General features: G+C 34.2%; 2 protein-coding genes across 2 annotated transcripts; one reads left to right on the top strand and one right to left on the bottom strand.

Moving 5' to 3' along the window:
* The first annotated feature begins 6581 nt into the window (after window positions 1-6581).
* Window positions 6582-13306, top strand: LOC120344691 (uncharacterized). The gene is made up of 8 exons (XM_039413993.2): window positions 6582-6725; window positions 7114-7189; window positions 8704-8792; window positions 9428-9535; window positions 10013-10069; window positions 10178-11002; window positions 11516-11644; window positions 12383-13306. The coding sequence occupies exons 1-8, from the start codon at window positions 6612-6614 to the stop codon at window positions 12458-12460; spliced, it is 1476 nt and encodes a 491-aa protein (XP_039269927.1). The 5' UTR covers window positions 6582-6611; the 3' UTR covers window positions 12461-13306.
* A 1662-nt stretch (window positions 13307-14968) lies between these two features.
* Window positions 14969-25075, bottom strand: LOC120344692 (uncharacterized). The gene is made up of 5 exons (XM_039413994.2): window positions 24977-25075; window positions 20051-20200; window positions 18251-18433; window positions 17707-17919; window positions 14969-15375 (listed from the first exon to the last, which is right to left on the bottom strand). The coding sequence occupies exons 1-5, from the start codon at window positions 25023-25025 to the stop codon at window positions 15143-15145; spliced, it is 828 nt and encodes a 275-aa protein (XP_039269928.2). The 5' UTR covers window positions 25026-25075; the 3' UTR covers window positions 14969-15142.
* Between the last annotated feature and the right edge of the window lie 291 nt (window positions 25076-25366).

Raw genomic sequence — 25366 nt, forward strand, 5'->3', positions numbered from 1 at the left:
TATTTAAAGGCCGTTGGTGATTTATTCAATCTGAATAATGACACCCTTACGAGGGAAATATGTTATCTGATCAAATTAAACGCAGTAGTTTTTCGACAGTGGGTAAGAGTGTTATTGTTACTTGAAGCTGTAGGTAAATTCCTTATACGGGAATTTTATTCATAAATCATTGGAGTTTTCCTTTGAATTGATATACTCAATCATTAAAATCTTACCCACGCACACTGTACGTAATATACATTAGTATAACACGTTAGACATTACAACTTTAAACAATTAGGCTATCTATTTCATTGCATAATATAGAACTTTAGTATGGAATATAAAGAGTCATTCTAGCTTCACGGTTCATGTGTTGGTTCGAATGTTTGCCGAAGAACTTGAAAAAGTTTGCTTTGAACCTCAATAGCCATCATCATTGTGATTTTCGATGTTACCACCAACGTGTATTTTCAGATAAAATTTGCCTGCTAGCAATAATTTATATACCCGATGTTGACTCGGTGTATTGTGGTGTTCACGCCTCACAGGACTTGTGTTCACGAGGGCCAACCAAGCGTGCAGTCACAGAAGTTGAGGTAAGAAAGCTTTTAGACACCTGATACCATTTCAGACTAAGACAACAGTGCAGAATTGACAGTCAATGTAACGAGCGAGATGAAAGTCAGACATTTTGAAATGTAGTAAACCCCATTTTGACAGATATATAGTTTTGGACAGTTCGACAGAGGAAATCGGTATCACGTGTTCGAGGACAAATGGTAGAATGAGAATCGTAAGCTATTTGATCGGCTAACCTGAATATATCTTGCAAGATGAATGGTTTATTTAATATGAATTTTTAATATTTATCTATGTCTAGATATTGTGACTTAAATTATGCATTCGAGTATCGATATTTGGAAGCTTTATCGTACTATGTAATCATAATGACTTATTTTAAAATGGTTTTTTTACCATTACCCCCTAAATATGAATATTCTCGAAATTCGTTGCGAATATGATTAATTTGAAAGCCTTGAATTTCAGATGAATAGTTGAGAAAATTTGTAGAATTAAAACGATTGAATATCGAATCTTGTACTATAGGCCTACTAACCGAATCTCAGACATTGTAGAATGTTTTGCATATTGTTCAAGTTCCAAAATGGATACCACTTTCCCGATACCCATTAGCACTTTCATAAACATGATATACAAACCATAATCAATTGAGAATCACTCTCTATTACACGTAGATTGTTTATCACGCTGTCTGATGGACAAACCTATCCCGAAGAAAAGTTGTATGACAACGTTAATGGTTAACGTAGCTTGATTTAGAACCTAATATATTACGCACTACTATAAAAAAAATGTAGATTACATTAATTTCATATCGTAAGAAAAAAAATCTTGTTCAAAATCTAATCCACAGAAAGCTTTCTCATGTTAATCATTACCCCTGAATTATGCTGAAATTAATTCCTCGAAAAATCCATTAAAATATAATTTGATCAAAGTAAAGAGTAGGATAACTCAAAAATTCAGGTATATAGGTAACGTTTTTCAACAGTTTTCCGTAAGTAACATTTCAAATGACGTTTTCTAATATCCTATATTGGAAATATCAGTCTGTTTACATCGACTTATTTCTTTATTATATTCACGACGCCAGTGTTCTAACGGTTAATCAAATATTATACAGGAGGAAAGGCCAAAATTAGCAGTCTTCCTTTGAAACAGTTACGTTTTAAGACCCGCCCTTATGTTAAAGCATCTTATTTGTGGCAAACGCATCTAATGAAACGTTAATCGGCTGATATAAAAGCAGACCAAGCACAGAGTAGTATACATGTTCGTACTGAAGTTATTTAAAATGGCAGATGGTGATATCGTCATGAAAGTCATGAAGAGATTTTATTTTTTGTTTTGGAATTATTCCAAGTAACAGTGTTAAGTCAAAGTTTTCAAAGCGTATGATTGTTAGGTTTTTGCTCTGTTACATCGTAAAAAAGATAAAATTGAAAGCGTTGTTTTATAATATTCAGAGGCATTTTCGGTCATTACGTGCTAGTGTTTGATGATGTTCAAGTATAACAGACAACATTTACTCAGCAAACTTTTTAATTGTTGTTCTGAAGTGTACCATTCAGATCATAAAGAAGGTGTGTTGTGGGTTATACGTGCCAGGAACAAGCAGGTATGCCGTGGCATCCTTTTACATCTTTATCATTTGTACAGGTTGAACTTGAGTTCAAGTTAATAATTTCAAAATGATTTCTATATTTCGTAATATCTGAGAATTGATTGTATTTTTCCGAAAACAAAAAAAACATCGTACATCGTTGAATCATGCTTGTGGGGTGCGAGTCCAGCCTATATCCAAACATTTTTATTCTATGTCTAGAAATGGGAATATAATTTGTAAATGATCAACTCAAATGAAAACTGTTAATTACCAACAACGGCTTGTGACTACTGTTCTATATCATGGTGATAATAAATTAGACACACCGACGAAAGTGCTGGCGATACCGTGTTAACGATACACAGTTATAAATGTGTAGGCTTTTTTAAATAACCGCATTGTCATTTATCGGAAAGTTGACGTGAGTCATGCAGTTAGAAATATATCGAGACGGAATCGATTATGGTGTATTTTGTTACTAGTGGAAATGTCTATTATCGAATAGTTGATATTTAATAATTTTACATCTTTTTCATTTGGATTTTCAAATAATTAGTACTTAGTTCAATTGATTATATCAACTCTTTTTCAAATTTCTTTGAACATCTCTAGCGGGCATATATATACCAAATGTTGTCCATGTGTAGCATGGATAAAGTTACTTTTAATACTCAATTATCACACATGGTCCGAATTAGTTTCGTTACACTACGAGCCAAACAAATACATTATTATTGTCGCTTTAGTCTTATACGCACCACAGTCTTGACTATGACTAATCAAATATTGTATTCTAGAATTGAGTAATTGTTCAAAACAGTATTTATCATATAAATCAGACCAAAACGATTTATTATGTACAGGTAGTGTTCAGCACGCTTGACTCGAGAAGTTTGTCGTGATGAACTTTCATGGAATATGAAAAATTTAGCAACTCGGATCAATCGCAAAACTACGGGTTAATTAATGTTAAAACTAGTTTCATGTTTAGACATATTTTAAGTCAGTTCTATAGTATAGACTCATCGATAAATCATTAAATTTGTTTATAATTTTTATTGCTAATAAATTCCGTCTATGCCGCGCTTGAGAATGAGATATGTAAAATATTGGCAGGGAATACTATGACATTAATTATATAGCAAGGTATGTGAGGTATGAGGTATGTCTTGTGTTCGAGCAGTGTTAGACAAATCCTACTACTTTTTTGAGATAAATTATATTTCATAGTATGTAGTAGTTTCCTACCACTGAGTGGTCTACTGTAAAGAGCCTTTTTAAAGGCAACGCTATGCAATTCTTCTTGGGGAATGAGACTAGTAGTCGGTGGATGAGGCAGGATACATGTCTCTCTCAAAGGGCAACAAGGGCATTACAAATAGCGACGCTTTCTCTAACCGATTACCAGATGCCGCCGCTTTATGAACAAATTGACTGTTTTCACAAATTTTACAATTGTGACTGAACATTTTGCATACATTTTACTAGACGTCACGCAACTCGTGATTTAGTTAGATCAATTGCAAAATATTGATAGCTGTGATTACGCGTTCAAGACACTAGTAAGTGTGCGCCATATATATAACATTCCATAAGACAACTATATTCCAACTATGTTATAAAGAATAAGTGCTAATTAAAGACCAGACGGAGTCTTTACCTTTAGGAAAAGCAACATATCCTGAGGGCAAGTGCCTTGCGAGTTTAATTCACTGACTTCAGTCAAAGGCTGGCAACCCTCATTGAGCTAATGGCCAGTATCCGTGCGATTAAAATTAAAATCCACCCTGTTATGTTATTGAAGGGAATAAATAAATCAGCTTATTGCACAGCAGGTCGAGATGGATATTGGAATTGATTAATTCAACGTTTTATGGGTAGCGAGAATATGTCATTCGTGTATTGTTTTGTATACATTAGGTTATTTGTATCTCTAACGCAGCGTCTGTTTTTGTTTAGTGTGTATATGAGCCCACGTAAACAATAGTGATATGAAGGACTAGATTGGAGCATATTCAAATTTTTAAAAGATTGGATTCTCAAGAATCATAATAACACGCTTTTGCTATTTTACTCGAGTTATGGCGTACTTGTAGAGGTTTACCACGTACCTGGCTACAGGCGTTTTTCTTTGTCAGTTTGCGCAGTAGTAGCAAAAAGCTAGAATATCGTTCAGGAAATCGCTTAACAATGACGATACGTACATTGTTAAAAGGTCGCGTATGCATCCAATACTTGGCATAGGTGTTTATTTGTTACCTTAGAATTTCACAGAATGCCATTGTAGCATATGAATACTGCGCACGGATCGCCGTCTGCGCGACACGCTCCACCAACAGACCTTTTATAGGGATTTTCAGAATACCTCATTTTGCTATATTTTCAGAAATTGCAAGCGTATGCATTACAATAGAGCAGTGTTTCCAAACCCGAGTCCGCGGTCTCAAATGAGTCCGCAGAGCGTTCGAATGAGTCAACGACCAAATTGGAAAGTTATGTAGTAGTATATTTGATGTAGGTCACTAACCTTTTCAGTATCGCGAAATTCATTGCGGGGCGAAAACGTTTTTACCAGACTTAAAGAACCAACCAAGTTACGATTTACGTTAGTATTTACATAAAACATAAAAGGCGAGTTTATTCACATAATATTAATCGAGTCAATAGTTACCGATTACTGAGGGCTGAGCAAAATATTCGAACAGCAAACTATTAGAATACCTGGTAACATGTGAATTGGACACAGCACGTCAATCGCGCTGAATCAAACGATTGGATTGCACAACGGACTCGCAGATTTCTGACAAAAACACACGAGTTTACACGTACTTTTCGCTTCCGTTAAAATTGAGTGTTATATTTGGGTTTTCTATCTATTTGTTTCCTGTAACATCATTGCTACATTTTTAAATGATCTTATTGTGCGCCAATATCGCATGAATTTCACATCTTTTCAGTGGGCCATTTGGCAAAATTCGAATCACCAATACAAATAACAAAAATGTAACATTTCAAAATTTTCCGAGCGGATATATTAATTTGAATATGAAATACCATTAGGTGAGTTCTATCAGATTTCAATGGATACGCAGTAACAACTTTTCGGAGGATTTGTTTCGAAGCAAAAAAAAACATAGACTCGATAGAAATTGCTTATTGCTCCTTCACACAGAGTTCAGTTTTACAGTTAACGCACGTTGAGTCTGCAAAGATTTTCCCTGGTGTGAAAATAGTCCGCGACCAAAAAAGGTTGGGAAACACTGCAATAGAGGGTGGTGTACAATCAAACCATAATTGCGTAGGTATTTAGTTTTAGTAAGAATTATGTGAGCTTCCACCGCAAGCTGCAAAAAGTCTATTTGGCGTCATGTGTAGATGGTTACGACAGAGCGTGAATAGGTAGTCATATGAGTCGAAAGAGGGTCTAACGCTGCTTTTCGTTTTAATTGATCTAGCTGCCATACTGGAAGACATTCGCAGTTTATCTTCGCAGTAAATACTTCGTTGGGATATAGAAGCTCGTGATATAATGATTTGGAACAATTATTGTGAATCTGAGTCATGTGAAAAACAAGGCCACGTCGGGGCTGCAAACGCTGTATATTTAGATATAATTTAGAAATTTATAATATGATATTTTGGATTATAGAAAATGCGAAATTAAATAAATACCAACTAGTAATGCGAGCCGAACGCAAATCCATGTTGGAAACCCACAACCAATTTTATGATATTAGAATGTGAAATTTAAATATTGAAGTTGCGTTAAGGAGCTTAATACTGTTCAAGTTTCGTCTATTTTTACATCGAGTATTTCCTTTTACTAGTAAACGATGCTAGGAAATGTTATAACGGGACTTCCGGCGATAATTCGTCTCTCCAAGGGGCAGGGCAAGTATTCATGCGCGAAAAATAGTATGCGTTAAATAGCATTTAGCATGCAATAAACGAGGTGTAACCTTTCGGTGAATCTCAACTTGAATATTTAAACAATCCACCTTAGCTTTGTGCGGTTACGTAAACATAGCAAAATATCAGCGTCAACCGACCAGGCACCTCTGCACAAAAATCACACTGATATTTATCATGGCATCAAAACATGGAGAATACCAGTAATATAGTGAGAATATTTTACTCATTGCTGTCGAAACATTGGTGATTCATAATACTAGCCAAAAATGAATACGCGCTTGATACGGATTTGTCACAATGTACAGCCAAGATTTTTTTTCATTTTATTTTTTCCCTCCTCAATAAGCGGGTACAGATTTTCTCGCATTTCCTCAGAAATGAACGCTGTGATGCATAAAAATGATGCTCTTATGGCATCTTAACACAATGTTCAATCTGGATTCCCTAAACTTCCAGCACATGAAGTATGAACGAAAAATATGCAATTTTACTTTTTTCAGATTATTACTGTAGCGCAAATTAGTATAATATGAAAACTATTGGCTGCGGACTTGTACAAATTCCCATTGTTACACGATATAAAGTATTTTGTATTCGAAGATCATTAGCAGGCGGGGTTACGAGTACAGGATGGCAACAAATTGTAAGTTTAATTGATTCTTTATCGTAAGTATTTTTCATGAGTGATTAAGATAATTACAATTTCCGTAAAAATGGAAATTAAATTTACTATTTTTTGTTGCATAATGTAGCTGAATTGCCACAGTGCATCATTCAAATTTTCGTTTCGTCATTCACGATGAAAACATGGCCTATTTTGTAAATTTTAGAATTTTTTTATATACAAGTTATGCCCACAGTGTGGAACAACATGAACGTCAAACAACATGAACGTCAAACAATATTTTATACAAAAAAGGAATTTTTCACAAATTTGGCTGACTGCTTTTTGTGCAGAATTTACAATTTTTATGCCACGTCGAAAACACTGTAATTTAGATAAATACACAATTTCTCAATCTGCATTTCAGCTTGGATGCACACTAAGAATTCTACTGCTTTCGTCGTGGGGTTTAAAGTCGATCGATTATACTTTACCGCAAACAGGTAAAGTATGTTTCATATCTGTCGGGTTGGAGGAATTGAATGAGAAAAAACGTAAATCAAAGAGATTTAGGGAAAATAATTTCCAAATCTGGTGGTAGCGGCGCCTTTTTCAGTCTTTCAAAATTGCAGAAAATCAAATGCTATTTGAAGTAAAAAATAACGTTGAAAATCGTTTATTGAAAGTTCAATTTTTGAATTCACCTATATTATATTGCTTATCCACAATCTTACTGAGAATCCTTCATCCATCCGATGTGCTAAGTATGTCAAATCTAACATTATATATCTTGTTGTCGCGACCGTCCGAGTAGGGCGAGTAGAGATGCCAATCTACAACCTTCTGAATATATCTTTCGTTCTTTTGACTAACCCCCGGGTCGTACCAATTCAATATTTTAATTTCGAATAGATCATTCGTCATTTTATTTCAGTGTTATATCCAACAATCGCTAGACACAGACTTTTTTGCAATGGCTATTTACGGCCTGTGCTACTTAATATTTCTGAAAGTTGCACTGTGTGACGAGACAAGGTTCAAAATTTCCAACGGAGATCTTGATATATTGATTGCGTCACTTGCAACTCAATCCTGACGTGCTGATCACTTGAGTGGTACATTGGGTGCAGATCCAACTCTAGGTTACCAAAATTCCATAATGTTATAATAAAAGAAAGATTTGCTTATTTTGTTTACATTTTTTAGCAAGTTTAAATTCAGTGAATTTCACTATCGTGATCAAAGGCTAGTCCCTGAGGTGAACTTGACTTACTTCGTCTGATTACATTGAGGTGTTGAATTATTAAGAACAATTTGGCGGTAACGCCGTTATTTTGAGCGCGTTCCAAATGAAAAATATGCAATGTTGAATATGGTGTGGTACGTGATGATTAGTAAGCGCGTGCTGTTATTTGAGGCGTTATAAATAGCGGGTAAACGATATTAGCATTCTCTTGGGAATCGGGCAAAAATATCAATCTCGATATAATGTGTTTGACGTATAAACGATGATGAATACATGAGTCACAACTGTAAACAAACCGTTGCCAAGATAAATGAAATTTTATTTAAGGCAAAGACCTTGGTATTAGGCACACTTTAATTTAGTGTACTCCGAAGCTTACGTTTCAAGCCTGATTCCAATTCGTAATATTTGTAATCGTGTTTTATCTGCAAGCTTAACATATTCATGGTTCATCATATTTTTAAGCCATTACTTTGAAAAAAAGGGAAAAAATCCAATACAATATGTTGGTCATATATGGATAGTAACCCAAAACTATGAGTCTAAAATTCTGAAAACTTGATCCCTGAAGTTGAAACACAAAATCACAATCAAAATTTTGTAATCTTATTTGAAAATGGAGATGATATTTTTACTCATCAAAAGTCAAGTTTGGCTTTGAACCCACAGCCATATATTAATCATATCTTACTTATTTTGCCAAAGTTCTATCCTATCAACTTTTTGTCCCTTCGAAAACAGCAAATCATGCATATTAATTTTATTTTTCAGCTGAAAAAATCATCGGCGTTTATATTGAATTTGGTCTCTTATCTCTTCAAGTAGCAAATGGCATTGTTATTCTTATTGGGTTGTGGGCGGTAAGTTTATTGGACTTAGAAGTTAGGTTTAAATAATCAGTTTAATAGGAGTTACACAAACTTATATAATATGATGGGTATTTCATATCAATTCCGGGGGAGAGGAAAGTAGATAGGGCGGGTTACTCTCATGTTAAAACCACAGCCTCTCGCCTGGTTACTAGTCAGTGTCGGGTTCCATATCCATCAACATGCCGACGTCTAGAAGTTCAGCAATCATCTCACACATAATGAGCCCCTGCGGCATTCAAATTTCGAAACAATGCAGAGTAATCAACAGTGCAAAAGCGTGTTTCGATCGCTTTTCCCCGTGCACAAACTGCCACGGTGAGTGCATGGGCAAAAACTTCAAAAACGGGCCATGATTTTCTGAAAGTTTTATGTATTAGTCTAAACTCGACCAAAAAGGTTGAAAATTTTTCCCTTGCCATGAGTTGCAACCATAGCATTTAGTCGGATCACCACATCGGCCCCAGACTGGTTTGTTACATGAAAATCCAATGGTAGCAAAGCTCAAAAGTTTTATTTTAATTTAATTTTTAATTTTCATGCTAATTTAAAACTATACCACTAGTCATATTGGGGCTTTAATTGGAGGATGATCAAAGGACTGAACAAACATTATTTATTTTCAGAACAACGTTTTCTTTCTTTATCCAACACTTGTAATCATTCCAGGATGTTTCTTAACCGATATTATTATAAAGGGATCCTGCTATGCTGCACTTTTTCTAACACCAGAGGTATTTTGCTTAAGAAAACATAGTCTTTCTATGATAAACTTAACAATGTATCAAAAATGATATTTTCTGACCAGTTAGTTGTAATAAACACTGTGATAACTGCAGTTTATTTCATGGTGCTATGCGGAGCATTTTACTACGTTACAAAAGTTTATTATTCAATTCACGTAATGACTTGTTCCAATATTGTAATCGGGATATTAAATAATATTTTAGTATCATCTATCACTTTAATTTACACCCATTCTCAACTGTATTCTTTAAGCAATTTCCTTCACTTCTGAGTATGTAAATTTAAGCGGTATTGGAGGATTTAGAGGATCAGAAACGAGCTTATCACCAGCACACGACGTGCTTGTCGTTATTTTTTTATAGGCAATTCATTTTTTATATTATCTTGGAAAATGGGAAAATTCTTAGTTCGATGATCTCTTGTTAATTTCAGACTTTGCTTATTTCTGCTCATTTTTATTCCAGGTTACTTCATTTGGAGTTTTATCTTTAATTGAAGTTTGGTTTCGTGGATTAAGTTTGGTAAGAATATTTGGTATAAAAATTCTAAGTTGAAGTTGCCTTTACATGAATAACCCATTGCTGATTCTCATTTTGGTCGATTTTCGAAGGCTGTTTTTGTTTTTTTAGATGTACGGGTGGATTATTATAATATCGTATATTTACTATAAAAGGAATGATTGGAAATTAACGGAAGTTAACATTCAGTTAAATCCAAAAACTCCAGATCGAGTTAGTGCGATTGTTCGTCGCGCCTCTTCTAAATCTCCATTTAGCCGAAATTCTAGTCTTTCACAAAGAGGAAGACGATCTTTCTTGCTACGTAATCCTTCGAAGAAAGCCAACAAAAGTGAAAATGGTGGTGCTGGACAGGGGGTTAAAACTTCACCCGAAAAACTGAGCGAAAACGAAAATATTACTCAATATGATACAGCACTTTTAAAACAAACAGTAATGGATAACCAGAATCCAAACAGTAACCACGACGAAAATTCTTCAATGAATAACGATAATTTAACAGATTCAGTCAGAGATGGCGAATCTGATATACTTTTGGGAGAATCTGCTATGATGAGTATGAAGCGAATACCTTCTCAGCGTAACAAAAGAGATATTTCTAACCCCGGAAGTTATAGTGACAAAACCGGAAGTATGGCTTCCAAACCATTTATTCCGACGTCACTTCAACGGTCACCTCCGCCCAGATACAAAAAGCGAGGAGGATTCATTCCAGAGGTGTTAAGAACACCAAGTAGTATAGATAGCTCTAAAAAACCTGAAGCTTTGTCGCTAAAAAGAAAAACTTCCCAAAAATCCCAGAGAAGCGCCGAGTCTGAATCAACATTAGCGGCAAACACAATTGAACTTTCAACTTCCGCACGTGAGCCTTCTGATGACGATGAAGCATCACTATTGCGACAGAGTAAAAGCAAAAAACACAAGTCACATATGCAGGTATGAAAGTTTTTAATGTAAAATCAATTCAATGTTAACATGAAAAATATACACAAACTAATGGGTCTCAGTGGTCAGTTGACATTCAAAGTTAAGTGGGGTGAGTGCAGTCCAAAACTTTGATGAGAAACGTGTGACCGCCAATAATAATCAAATATCATTTTTATGAAGGACTCTGAGTCAAAATGGCAATGATTCGAAAGCGAATACTTGCTCTCACTTATCAAGTGCTTTATAATCTGGTCTACTTAAAAAAAACTCAAGTTCATCGGAAGTTTTCATTTAACTATAAAGCCACACATCATTGAGTTGTAACAACTGAACGTATAAGTTTACCCACGATGTTCGTGATTTATGATCTCGTATAATAAATTCGGATGCGGCAAACAGCGGGTAATAATATTTTATAGTAGACACCAGTTCAAAACTCCATTTTATCTCGTTTTAAAACTATATGAGTCATTCATAACTTGAATCCTGTATTTTGAATGAACAAATTATTTTTCTATACAGACACAATCAACACGAGATAATGATACAAGGCCACCGAGTCTCCCCAGTCGACCACCAGTGGGAAGATTACCAACAAATCCACCAAGAACAAAACCATCTGGACTACCACACATGAATTGGTTTAAAAGGGTAACTAAAATGTATTTTTTTGTCCCAATTCCAACGTCTTACGTGAACAGTTCAAATTTAAGTATTATTTAAGTATTATCTAATCTGTTACTATCATTTTCGAAAATTTGCATTTTATTTTGTGTCACTGGGTTTCACTAAGCTTATTATTATTTATATTCCATAAAACGTTGTTGAAAGCTTCAATTTGAAGAATAATCAGTGTTTCCCAAACTTATATTTATCCAAGCACCTATCTATAATTACCTGATATCATATTGAAACACTCGTTGCTTATATTCTTGATGAATTACTTTCACATTGTATCAATCCCTATCATTTTTCTTGTATGTTTTTACATTCAATAGTCTTTTGTTAAGAATATTAATAGAGGCTTTGTAAAACTCCGACGAGACAGCAACATTAAATATATTTATCAGTGGAGGTTACGCGAGACTAACTCTCAGCAGGACTCTTGAATTACGTTAAATATATTGTTCAGTTTTTCTCTTTTTGTGGGTACCACCTGAAAGAATGACTTGCTTGCTATTAAATTTGTCAATTGCTTTTCGTATAAGTATGCTGATCTGAGCATTGACTTTAATTACACCAAGTCTCACATCCAATCAATCAAATTCTATTCATGCTACGCTATTCGTTTTTCCTCAACATCTTTCTCAATATTTTTCGAAAAATCGCAATATCTTTTAACGCCCAAGTGTTTTCTTGTTTGTATCAATTTGTTCATTTTTTTACTAGATAAAAGACAATTCACCTCCGGCGGATAGTCCAGTGGCTTTGGGCAAAAAACATGTTCCTGACCCAGTGCTGGTGTGAACAAAGAAGGGCAAAATACGATAAAGCTCGTAACGTTACTAACGTCAAAGGCGTTACATCTTTTATGCACAGTTGGCATCAGCCCTGCGCACTCTTCGGGTGATATGGTCTGTTCCTGATTCAGATCTCTTCGACGATCATGATATATATATTGCCATTAAATAAATTTCGAGACTCGAGCCACCATGTGACTAAATCGTGTATCATATATGCAAACGTTACCTTGGATCTTACTTAGGCTTGAATTTGGCCTTTTCTGCGGGCAGAGTGGATTATATCCGCGTGGAAAATGCTCCCAATATTCATAAAAAATATTTCAAATGAATTGGCATTACATCTAACGCCGCAACTTCACTCACAATCATATTGCGTTCTAACGCCGTCAAATCGACCAAACCAGTGGCCTGAAATTTTTATTCTAGTATGAACAATATAAATATCGATAGTATATTTCATTCGAAAAAAATCAGTTTTGGAAGACAGTAGATACAGCCGTCCTAGTTTACACGCCCAAAAATGCTGATTGGTCAATTATTGCGTCATTCGAAAACTTGATGGCCCTATGTTGCCATTGTCTATGCAGTTAGACCATGTTTGTTTTGTGTGTTTTTTTCTTCTTATTTTTAGAATTTGCTGAAATTAAAATACAGAAAAATAATGAAACAAAGAAGCAGAAGCAAAAACAGTGATAACGTAGCTTTTCTTGACACTCGCTAATAAGTGAACAGATTTTTTTTGAAGTTACCATCCGATATTAGTCACCTGCTACGATATACTAGTAATTAGCAAAGATTTATATACACTACTGACTACGGTGTGAAACTAAGCCTGAATAAAAAAAACAGCATGTTTTCTGACGATATCCAATACCCTAACTCAGTGCTCTTCAACCGGGTATACTGTATACCTAAGTGTATACCAGACCATTCGTAGGGTATACGACTGATAAAAGGTATACGAAGGGTATACAACCGATAAAGGGTATACGAAGAGTGTACAGCCTAAATCAGGAATTGTATGCTCTAATATGATAACTTTTAAAATATTCATTTGGAGACAACAATGCAAACGCGACGCACATGAAGTATAAAATGTCATTCACGCAATTAACCGACTTGAGCACATTGTTACATCACAAATTATGTAGATAATTCAGGCACGTGTCTGGGTTTTGATGATTTCGGCTGCCATGCATGTCGCTTGATCTGCTGAAAGAAAATGAATTACACGATGTTCTACGGTTCTATTTTGTGAATACGATTAAGAAAAGTTCAAAACAAACGAGACTTTTCTCGAAACTGTGTGAAGAAACAGCCGCCACTTTCAAAGAACTTTTTTCTACATTCAGAAGTACGGTGGCTGTCCCGAGGAAAAGTTCTTTTCCATGTGTTTGAACTTCGCGAGCAATTAGGCGTATTACACTAAAAGAGGAGACCGAAAAACCACCAAGTTTCGTAATATATATTGGGTTGCAAAATTAGCGTACATGGCGTCGATTTTTGATCGTTTTAATCAAGTGAACGTCAGTCTTCAAGGAGGTGATATATTTCGATCAGCGAAATCACTGCTCTGAAGATGAAAATTCAACTCTGGAAAAACAATGCTTCTTCAGGAAACTTCATTGACTTTCCTCTTTCAAATCAATATTTGAAAGAGTCTGGGTGGTAGTTTGAGGACGTTTCAACGATAAATACCATGTCTACCCTAATTGTTGGTCATTTGAATAGCGTGATAAATAATGCTTTGTACTTTCCTGAAGATAAAAACATCTGGATAGACGCCTGGAAGAAAACTCGTGGATAATGCAGCCATTTACTAGTGAACCAACAGAAGACGAGGAATTGTTGGAATCCGGGAATTTAAATCAAAAAATTTCATTCCGCGAAATGGATTACTCGGGAGTTTTGGGTTTCTCTTTTTGGATTTCCCGAGTACAAAAATCTGGCAGAAAAGGCCGTTGCTCTCCTGGTACAGATGCTGACGACTTATTTGTGTGAAGAAGGGGTTTCCAGTCTTGTTGAAATCAAGTCGAAAAAGCGAAACTCAATACTTGATATGGATTCACTAATGCGGGGAGCAATTGAAAAGGAACTAAAACCCTGTTATGGACGAATTGCCGAAACTATACAAGAACAAAGAAGCCACTGAAACTAAATTAACATTGTCTTTACATTTTTCACACATTTGGGTGTTAAATTAATTGCATCTGTGAGTAAAAACTAAAAGAAGCATTTTCAATGACTCGCCCCGCCACCTAGATTTTAGTTTTTTTCAATATGTGCCTAACATTTAATGTTTATTTTAGCTTGAAATAAACATTGGTATTTGTAAGGTATACGAAGTTCTCGAAAAATTGTAAAAGGTATACCACGGTAAAAAAGGTTGAAGAACACTGCGGCCTAACTAACTAGTCGAAGATTAGAAGTTAATATATGAATTATCGAATGATAATGTTGAAGTGAGAGATAGGAAATCCTTGAAACACAATTAATTTATTACACGAAATTACACAAAATTAAATTATGTGTAGCAAGTTCCAACTTCATAATAATTAAAAAAGTTAACTAATTGAAAAGCAAACAAAAAACTTGGAATGCTAAGAATTTGAATATGACATCGTGGTCACGATTCTTCCCTAGACCGGACCGGGTTTTTTTTTATTAACAATGTCTCATAAAACACTCAACTGACATATAACAAAGTTAGAAGTATGGTTAACGTAACTCTGATTAAATAAACATTGGGCAGACTGTTACGCGTTGCTCCATTGCAAAAATCTTCACTACAGCAAGTTATGTTACATCTTTCCACTATTACGCCCTCGTCTTTTGTAACAATTGCTTGCATGTCGTCACACGTCAGGCTTTTACACATGGATAGATGTAGGCAGTGTGACACCGTTGTAACCAATGATACTGAATTAAAGATATAAATTATTGCAAGTCCAAAAAAAATTAATCTTGAAATCTTTGTAAAAGATAGTTTATATGTATCACTTCTAAAAGATGATTTAAAAGTTTTATATATATATATATATCACATTAAAAAGTATTCAAAACAACGTTGCAAAGGCTAATAGTCAGTGCTAATGCTAGCTGTGCATGTAAGATGTAACGCAGACTTTAGTAATGTCACGAGCATTATCGTATTTTGTCCATCTTCGTTCACAGCCAAGTTTATAACCACAGAGTACGACCCGGTACAACTGCAAATCTGTCTCGACATTCTTATTATTATTGATCTTGGACTGATAACTGATCTTTATCGAATGCAGAATATTATATATATATATATATATTGCATGGGCTTCTGGACAAAACTGAAGTTAAAGTTCGCTATGGTCATTAATTTTGTTACATATTGTACTGTTTTTCGCCCACGTTACAACCGAAACCAAGACGGATATGCCAAGTTTGAAAAAGTGGAAACTTGTAGCCTACATCTTAGGTCAGTGGTTCTTAAACTGGGGGTGGCGCGAGAGGTCTCAAGATGTAATCGGAAATCGGTCTTCGCGTTCGTTAGAAATGCTGGCTTTTCCACGGTAAATTACATTTTTCTATCTTGTAATATTCAATATATTACAACTACAAGAATTCAAAATGTAAATCTATTTTAATTCATTTGTGTTCAAGGCAAGGTAACTCGCTGTTGCGGCGACTCGCAATAAAATAAACTCTACCGATCTAAAATACCACGCTAATTCGCGGACCTAATAATGTGAGATCAACTGCCCGATTATATGCGATTTCGTTATCGTCGTTAGAAATATCTGGTATAAAATCCCAGAAAGTATATTTAATTTAGTACAATGAAAATACATATACAGTGTATTAGTAAATCAAAAATACATATTCATCATCCCGAAATCCCCGCGGTCGTCGAGATTACGCCGCCTGACAAAAGAGCCGACTTTTTCAACTAATATGTAATGTTTATTTGTTGAATAAAATATTCAATCTATAACCGATATACATACTTAAAATGTTTGTTTTATTTGTTTAATTGTGATAAATTAAATCTGCGATTGCGTCGGTAAAATAAAAGCACCATTACTCCAAAATACCACAGCAATCCGTGGACATAAAAATGTGTAACAAAGTGACCGTTACATTTCGTTTTTATTTATTTTATTACAAATGAGACCAATATGAGCAGTCCCTGCAACTCTTACTCCGCTTCATCGCAATGCTGCCACTAGATTATTTTTAAGATATCACCATTAAAAAAATTCCTAAGTCTGCGATAAAATCCCACGGAGTAAAATTTATTTCAAGTCAATAACATTAAAACGATACAGATGTGCCGCAGGCACAAAAAATTTATGATTTGTAATGTCTAAGAAAGTGTTTTCATGTTTGTAATTTGCCGCGGTTCATTCCAAAACATACCCATGGTGTTTTCCGTTTTATTTTTAGTATTTCATATTACCGCTTTTCCAATAAAGAAATTTTTAATGGCGAATTCACATTTTTATTCTATCTTTAACATCTTGTAGCTGATGATTATATATTCAAAACTAACTCGTTTTCCTCACAGGTGTCATGGTTCTATGCGGAAACAAGAAAAAAAGTAATTAAAAATGAATAAATTCATTTGCACTTCCCCATTTTCAAACTGTATATTTGAACCTGGTGGTTGTCCAAAGGTATTGGTAGTGCATTTTGGAGATGTTAGGCAAGCCAAGAAGTCTGAAGTTGTGTATTTTCAACACACAGTTATTAGTTTTTGCATTGCTCAATAGGCATGAAGTAAACAATTGATTGTAATTTTACATGTGTCTCATGTAAACGTTTAAGCAAAAAATATACTGAAGCGCAAAAAGCATACGTTTATTGCGTGTTTAGTTTCACCTAAAACTTAGTTTGATTTTACCAGGTATTGTACTGAGCGGAAAGGGAGAATGTATGATGACTAGTTGACTACTATTTGAGTATGGCTTTATACATATGACAGTGAATGGCGAAGTTGTACTCCGATGCGTTTTATGCCTAAACAATCTGAGCAATGACGCTATGGGACCAACACTCTTACAGCGTCATCTTAATATATAACAACCTGTCCATCACAAAAGCATTTTTTCAAAGCAAAAAGACTGTTTGTAAAATTTTTCAAAAGGGGGCGCGGCTCAAAAAGTTCAAGAACCACTGTCTTAGGTGCTCGCTTGGGCTTCGTCTGGTAGAACGTTGATTGAAGTTTGAAACGGTGAATGTATGTGTTAAATTTGAACTGTGCCTGATAGTACTTACATGCATCTGATTTGTTTTGGCGAGTTACAACTTCAGCAGACAAACATCTGGATTGTAACAATCTTCTTCCACCGTGTGCTGCGTATAAGCAAGTCTTTTCCTCCAGTTCGTGTGTTAACGTTCGTCCCATGTGATCGTGCTCTCTTATTCCAGTGTAACATTGCAGTTGTGGGTATTTAACTCCATTTACTTTTACAGGGCGTTTCCTACTTGCTAAAAAAATATTGGCTGATTTAAAATTAAAAAAAAATGATTATTATTTTATCCTATAGCTCAGATTCCAGTCGCAATCTGGCATCACAAAATACGCGTAAGTACACTGCGTATGGGTAAGTAGGCAGAGAGGTATTTGAAACTTCGTTCGGAGGGCCACCACAATGCTGACATCGAGTAATATATTCAATATAAACGAATCCTATCGTGTTCTTGAGTAATCGCCTACCAGAACTAAATATTGGGGCCAGTCAACTTGTGGAAGGTTTCAGGCTATCCGTACTGATTGTACCCGACAACATGGGACTCTAATACAAAAAGAACTATTTACCTCGATCCGGAGTCTTCGTGGAATGAATGTTGCAGTTGTTATGTTTACAGCATTTAGTTCTACAAGTATAAATTTTTTGGAAATCAACAGGATCAGTCATATTCTCCAGATGTGCTACAGAGCATTGAGGTTGATCATCCTCACAGTATGTCTCATTGATGCATGACGCCGTATGTACAGTGACTGTATAGATTATATATTAATTTGGTGAATATAATCAGAGATACGTGTCCATATTTAGAAGCATAATTTCCTAATAATGACCTTAAACTTACATAAAAATTAAAATATAATAATTCTGGAAGGACCGCGATTTCTACAGACCGGCATATCATGTTGCGTCTTGCTAAGAAATACAATTCAATGTGGTCCAAGGTTGTCGGCCTCGCGGGCCACATCATAATTTTTGTATTGTTCGCGGGCCACAATAGTGCCAAGAATAAGTAAACAATATATGCAAAAACAAACACTTTTATTGTACAAACCCATTGGTCATTATTCGTCATTTATCAAGCTGAAATATTTGCAAAAACCACCGAAAAACTCACTAAAAAAGTGCAAAAATTTGACTATATCAACATTTATTGAGAGATTTCACAAAATCTCCATAATGAAGAAAATGCCATAAGGAGAATATACCGTTTTAGCCGACCAAGAATATAAAAAACAGTTGACAATTTAGGCTAGCCAAACAACACCTTACTAAACTTCGCTAGTTGTCTCAGCTAGTCATAACACTAGTCAACTCAGTGATGTAATCATAACATAAGTGTTGTAACAATATGTCACAATATTTTTCTGGTTTTATGAAGAAACAACACCAAATGCGATGTTTTGTTTGCCCTTGCGAAAATGCGACGCGGGCCACAAAAAATAGAGCGGCGGGCCACAGGGGCCCGCGGGCCTGGGTTTGGACCACCATGAAATACATTATGATGCAGAAATGAATTAACCTGTGATTAGTGCAAGCTATCAATAACTTCACGGCGTGAAGAGAAGATTAATTAAAAGAGTATTTAAATGGCAAATGAGAGTTTTGGTTGTAAGATATGAGACAGATTAAAAAGAGTGTTTACTAGTTTAACAGTTGCTAAATACATTTTAATGCGAATTAAAAGATTGACTTGATTGATATCAACTTGCTGTTGTATATTTTGAGCGGCATTTTCAGACTTTGATATTCAATGATGTTTGTTGTACAATGGCTTGTTTGTATGGGATTAAAATCGACAAAATTGCTATTACGTTTTTTTTATTGGTAAATAGATTAGTTTCGTTATTTTATGACGGGGAAAAGACTTTGTAAAGCAGAACGTTGCAATATTGTGGATGCTGAAGTTGCCGTCAATAGAAAACTCCAGCGATCCGCCGCAGATATTTGAAATATCGTTAATTAGATATTGAAATTGCGAGCTATCACTCGTAATTGCTAATATCTTATTGAAATTATGAAACCGTCAAATATAAAAACAGTCGGATATTTTCAGCTTGGCGAAGGTGGCGATATCCGACAAAATTTAATAAAAATATAAATAATAAACAAACAAATGTCGTGATAATGTATATCTAAAATTAGATAATTATACACCAATATGAAATAAAAAAGATGTACAAAAATACTGTTTTTCATACATCACTATTTAAGATTATTATATTATTATCTCTGAAATTACAAGTCATGAAAAAATGAGACAATGTACAACAACAATTCATCATTACACGTAGTCAAGTTTACATGTGACACATTTTTAAACAGTATGAATATGAAAAATAATTGAACAATAAATTAGTATTTGTTACCATTCTTGTTATCAGCTCTTGCATGGAGGGTGACACGTCCACATACCGCGTCAGTATTTTGACAAAGTATCTTTTTTTCTTTCAGTTGTATTCTTTTCGTATGAGCAAAATGAATGGACATTCCAAATCTGCATTCTAATGCAATGGCATCTAAACAAAAATGATAATATGATGATGAGGAGGAAAATGTTAAATTTAAAACAACAGGTGCTGAAGGATGAGACCAACTTGTAATTACCTGTAATTTATCTCGTATTGATTGCTATCACCAAGGTTAAAATCAAGGTCAACATTCCAACAACTCGATTTGTTTATTCAAACATAACCATAAGTTTGGATTACGATAAGGTATTTGTATGATATGTAACACGAGTATATATGTAAGAGGTGCAAACCATTCGAGAAGCATTCTTAATTTTAGTATGTACAAGATATTCATTTGTGTGAAATGAGTTTATATGCTTGTCAAAAATATCATTGTAGTGGTGTATTCTAACAGCCTGTTGACGCTTTGCTCCATGTAATTTTTAGCCTGAAGCTTGAAGCCGCAAACCAACCAATGAAGTGATATCATTTAGGCAGTGAATGATTGGTATTTGGTTACGATAAGATTTATAGATTAATTTGTCTGTACGTTTTTAGACGTGCTTGCTAATGAGGCTACGTCGCATACAGCGTACCACCGGTACTACACAACACACCAACCAATCCATGGGAACAAATACAAAACAAGTGCACAGTCACACACAAATATAAAAAATTCCCCAAAGGTGCGATCAGGCATCTCGCCATAGCCTGTCGCCCATTATGAATCAGACGGGGTGGGGTGATGTGCGTTTTTTTTTAGGGGGGATTCAGACGCTGTTTGCCACATGTCGTCAATATTAAAAAGATATCTTTCACGAAAGTTCAAAAGCAATTATTTTTCAAATTCAAAAATTTGGTACCATTTAATCATTTTAGCTTTATACCCCACACTTTACGAAATATGAATGGAAAGTTTCTAACAGACAGATTTGATTTAAGTATTAAATGTCAAAAATTTTAACCGACACTGATACCACGAAACAGATCTATAACAAAAACCGTCATCATAAACACAGACCTATTAATTTTTTACAGAAATTTCAAATTGTTCTGATGAATTACAATTATCGTCTGTTTTTTAATGCTGGTTATGATTTACACAGCTTCACAATATTAATGAATCAACTGCCCAATGTTCATTGACTCATAATTTGCTGAACCAGGATATATCGTCACTTTTTCATGTCACACTTTTGTTATACACATCCAGTTCTTATCGATTACTTAAATATTTTTTTTCGTTGAATGATATTGTTTCGATCATTGGGAGGTTGAAAACGTCATCATCGTAACCTTCGAACATCAACAGTCCTTTGGGCATCGAGAGTACAATATTCCAAAAGCGCAATGTGGTTTAGAATGAATTTCTCATAATAATTTTAAAAATCGGTATAAAAATAAATATGCTATAATTAGTACTTCCAAATCGATTTTGGGTGTATACATAATTTTTGAGATATCTGATATGCCACATTTGTAATTTGATCGAAGTAAATGTCATTCCGCCGTAAAATTTCCAAGCAACTCGAATAATTGGAATTTGTTTAATTTCGAAAAAAATGATGCTTTTCAACGGGTGGAAATTTATTTTGAAAGACACTCTTATAGTTTTCAAAACAATCATGCCACGCTATTCATTATCCTTTTGCAGTGTGGCCAATGCGTATTTGAAATGACTTTTTCTTTTGTATTAGACATCACGTGCTTTAAAATTTATTATAACCAATACACTGCTCACAAGAAGAAGGTGGTAGTATATAGTGAAATAATGAAAGAATGTATATTTGATCACATTGGTTGTTAGTTATTATTTACAATCGCATTTCACGCTGTCGCAGCAAATATTTGAGAAGATAATCATCAATAAAGGTTTTATGTATCATACAGACATGTCATCTAGACATGACACGCCCAAAAATTTCATGTTATTATCGTTTTGATATTCATACCAACCAAGACTAAAAATACATTTTGTGTTATGAAAATATGCATTGTTTAAGTATACAATTGTTTAATTATGTTTAATTAATTATATATTTATTGACTTAAAGGTAGGGCTAAACTTAGAGCTGTTCCGTATAGGTCTATTTTGGCCCAATGTCGTGCTGAAAAAACGCAGACCAAACTTTTATTTTTAGGCGAATAAGGAGGTGCTAATGTGTGAACATCGTTATAAGCTTATTAATAAGTATAATATTTGTTTAGAGTTTTAACGTCATATCTTCCACTAACAAAATCAAAACCAGTATTATTCCAAATTTTCATCGAACATTTCTCTGTCTCGATAAGTTGTAACGAACTCATTACAAAATTTCTTTCATGAACTTTTTACCACGAGCAAAAAATTTACATAATCGCGGTATTAACTTTGGCGTAAGCTTTAATTTTAAAACTAATTAAAAAAGTCCTTTGAAGTGACGAAAGTTAAATAAAGCCAGGCGTGTTAAATATTATTGATAAATTGCATTTTAATTCATGTATCAAATTATTTTTAATGTGTTATCATGTTTTCTATTTCACTTCCTGATATTTATTTCAAAGAACTCGATTTGATTTCATGATTTAAATAATTTTATCATCTTGTTTGATAACGATACAAAGTTGGTTTACCATTATATTACTATATAATATCGTTTACTTATAGGTGTTTTATCATGTATGCTGGTTCTATTTTGGATTCGTGGGATTTGCTTTTGTTTTTCTAGATTTGCATTAATTTTTAAAGGAGTTGAATTTCATGAGCACCGCTTGCTAATAAACTCTTCGACGTTACATATTGTCACAAAACCAAATGACTGGACTAACTGCTTGCAAAGTTACTGCAGCACTGTGATACATTTAATAAAGACTACTTGAATTTTTGACGTATCCAACTGCATGGTGGCTTCATAATAACAGTTGCCAGCCCATTGGCGTTACACGGTTTTCATGGAAACTTACGCGATACACCCAATTTTCGAACACTTGCAGCAGAAATTCTTGTAATTAATTAAAGCTGCCGTTCAAAGTGACTGTTTACAGGTCTTGTCAAATTAAAATACCTCAAAATTGTCGCATGTTGACATCTGTAAATAAGATTATACTGTTCATCAAAATACAACGACGGATTACAGCAATACTATGTTGATATTTGAAACACTGATATGCAGAATGCTGATGGGGATAGATTCAACAACGATTTTAAAAGTTGTTTGATGTAACATAGAATAAAAGTATAAATCGTTACAAATATCCCAAAGAACAACTGCAGTTGGCGGAAACTAGAAAATATTTATATAAGAAACAAAATATTTTTACATGGGAAAACTGCAGCTCAGTCCGACGATTGGCATCTTCACAATTGAATACAAATTCCATTAAATTTATACCAATGATAATACCACGCATTATGCCTTTACACTTAGGCCTGTAGGGTATCAATGTAAACGAAATGTTTACTATATTATTATACAATGCTATTATCACCATCTTACTATTGTATCAAATTAGATATACTTGCACGTTTGAACAACATCACATACGTCCTAAAGAATAAGTATGTTTAACAATATATTTTATGCAGCTGTTATATTATTGAAAAGTGCTTTTGTTATGAATTCACTTAACTATACTGGCAATTTAGTCCCTCGTCCTATACATCTGCCCGCATTCAATTAAATAAAATATTATTCCTTGTAGTTTTATGAAAAAACATCTAATATTACAAACGTTGCGTTACGAAACAAACGTTATAAATTTTTATCCGATTATACAGGTTTCGGAAATTTAAGCACGAAAAAATAATATGGATTAAGTTTGGCCATAATGCCGACTTATACTCCATTTTGTTTTACGTGATGCTGCTGGCTTGGTATTAGACAAGGATATTTAGTTGGTTGCGTGTTTGAAACTTCTATCTGATTTTTCGTATGTTAGAGATTTTATTGTATAACATCGCTGTTATTTCTTTAGGCAGGTATACCTTTAGATAAGTATATATCAGGTAAGATATGAAATAAATATTTATTATTAACTTGACATAACCTTCGCATTTAATAGCGCCTCGAATCTATGAGCCAATTTTGTTTTTGACATTTGACAAATTTGAACAAAACACGACCCATACTTATTTGACCTTCTCGTGGGCGTCACCATGTTATCGTTACGCCTATTACGTACTACGAATCTGATTTCTCAAGAATTGTGTTTCATTGTTTACAACTGAATTCTTTTAAATCTGAGTTACATCGTTGTTCACTACTCAAACCTCCCAAGACGATTTCAATAGACTCCCCGATACATATACTACAGAAATATATATGATGCAAACAGTTGATATCATCATATATAAAATGTAAGTAAAATCATAAATCTTAAACTTATGCATTCATACATAACTGGAGCTCATTTTCATTGCAAAGTTCGTAGAATGCATATAGGTTTAATATTTCTCGAGTAATAATGAGAGAAATTGACAATATAACTAGGTAATGATTTAGGAGACCATATTTTGTTTCAAAAATATTTCAAATCGAAATCTACGAAGTGCGAATATAAATAGATTTGATACAAGTATATTGTAAAATGTATTAGTACAGCTGTATTGAATTCATCCATAATTTTAAAATGCGTTAGACATCTTCGCTTCAATAATACTCTGTGCATAATGACACTTGAACTAAAATATTTTTTGGAAGGGTGTATCCACAGATGCCGCTGCATTATAAGCATATTATTAACGAACAAAAAAATCCGAATGTGTAGAGATAGGGTCACCAATTAATACACGAAACACAGATTGAATAATGAGATAAAGTCAGAAGCGTTGGAAACAAGATGGAATAAGATAACATTACTTACTAGTTATGAAAACAGCAACGACGATAATATAAATGTTGTATCTTGACATTCTTCGTTGAAAATTTTATTATTTTGCAATTAAAAATTCTATATACAGTTCTGTAAAATACGAATTTTAAAATCAGAATCATTGAAATAAACATTTAGTATTCGTTTACATACAAAGTAGTAAATAGAACAGCACCTGTGTTGCACAACAACCGAGGTAGATGGTCAAACAATATAGGGAGTTCGGTATGGGTAAATCCAACCAGACTGCGGTCTGGTTGGAGCTTCAGTATACAACCCAAAACAATCAAAATCAAACTTGATAGTATTTATGATTATCAAGCGATATATATTAAATTGAATGAATCTACAGGCTGGATAGTATATTCTATCTCTAGTTAA

The sequence above is a fragment of the Styela clava genome, chromosome 5 (assembly GCF_964204865.1).
Source record: "Styela clava chromosome 5, kaStyClav1.hap1.2, whole genome shotgun sequence".
Classification (NCBI taxonomy): Eukaryota; Metazoa; Chordata; class Ascidiacea; order Stolidobranchia; family Styelidae; genus Styela; species Styela clava.

What these genes read in the sequence shown, in the direction of transcription:
- LOC120344691 (XM_039413993.2), top strand. Translation starts at nt 6,612, where the DNA reads ATGAAAACTATTGGCTGCGGACTTGTACAAATTCCCATTGTTACACGA. An exon ending in TTATACTTTACCGCAAACAG is followed by an intron (nt 7,190 to 8,703) that starts GTAAAGTATGTT and finishes TTTATTTTTCAG; the next exon opens with CTGAAAAAATCATCGGCGTT. An exon ending in GGTTTCGTGGATTAAGTTTG is followed by an intron (nt 10,070 to 10,177) that starts GTAAGAATATTT and finishes TTGTTTTTTTAG; the next exon opens with ATGTACGGGTGGATTATTAT.
- LOC120344692 (XM_039413994.2), bottom strand. Translation starts at nt 25,025, where the DNA reads ATGTCAAGATACAACATTTATATTATCGTCGTTGCTGTTTTCATAACT. An exon ending in AAGAGCTGATAACAAGAATG is followed by an intron (nt 18,434 to 20,050) that starts GTAACAAATACT and finishes TAATCTATACAG; the next exon opens with TCACTGTACATACGGCGTCA. An exon ending in CCAAAACAAATCAGATGCAT is followed by an intron (nt 15,376 to 17,706) that starts GTAAGTACTATC and finishes TCTTTAATTCAG; the next exon opens with TATCATTGGTTACAACGGTG.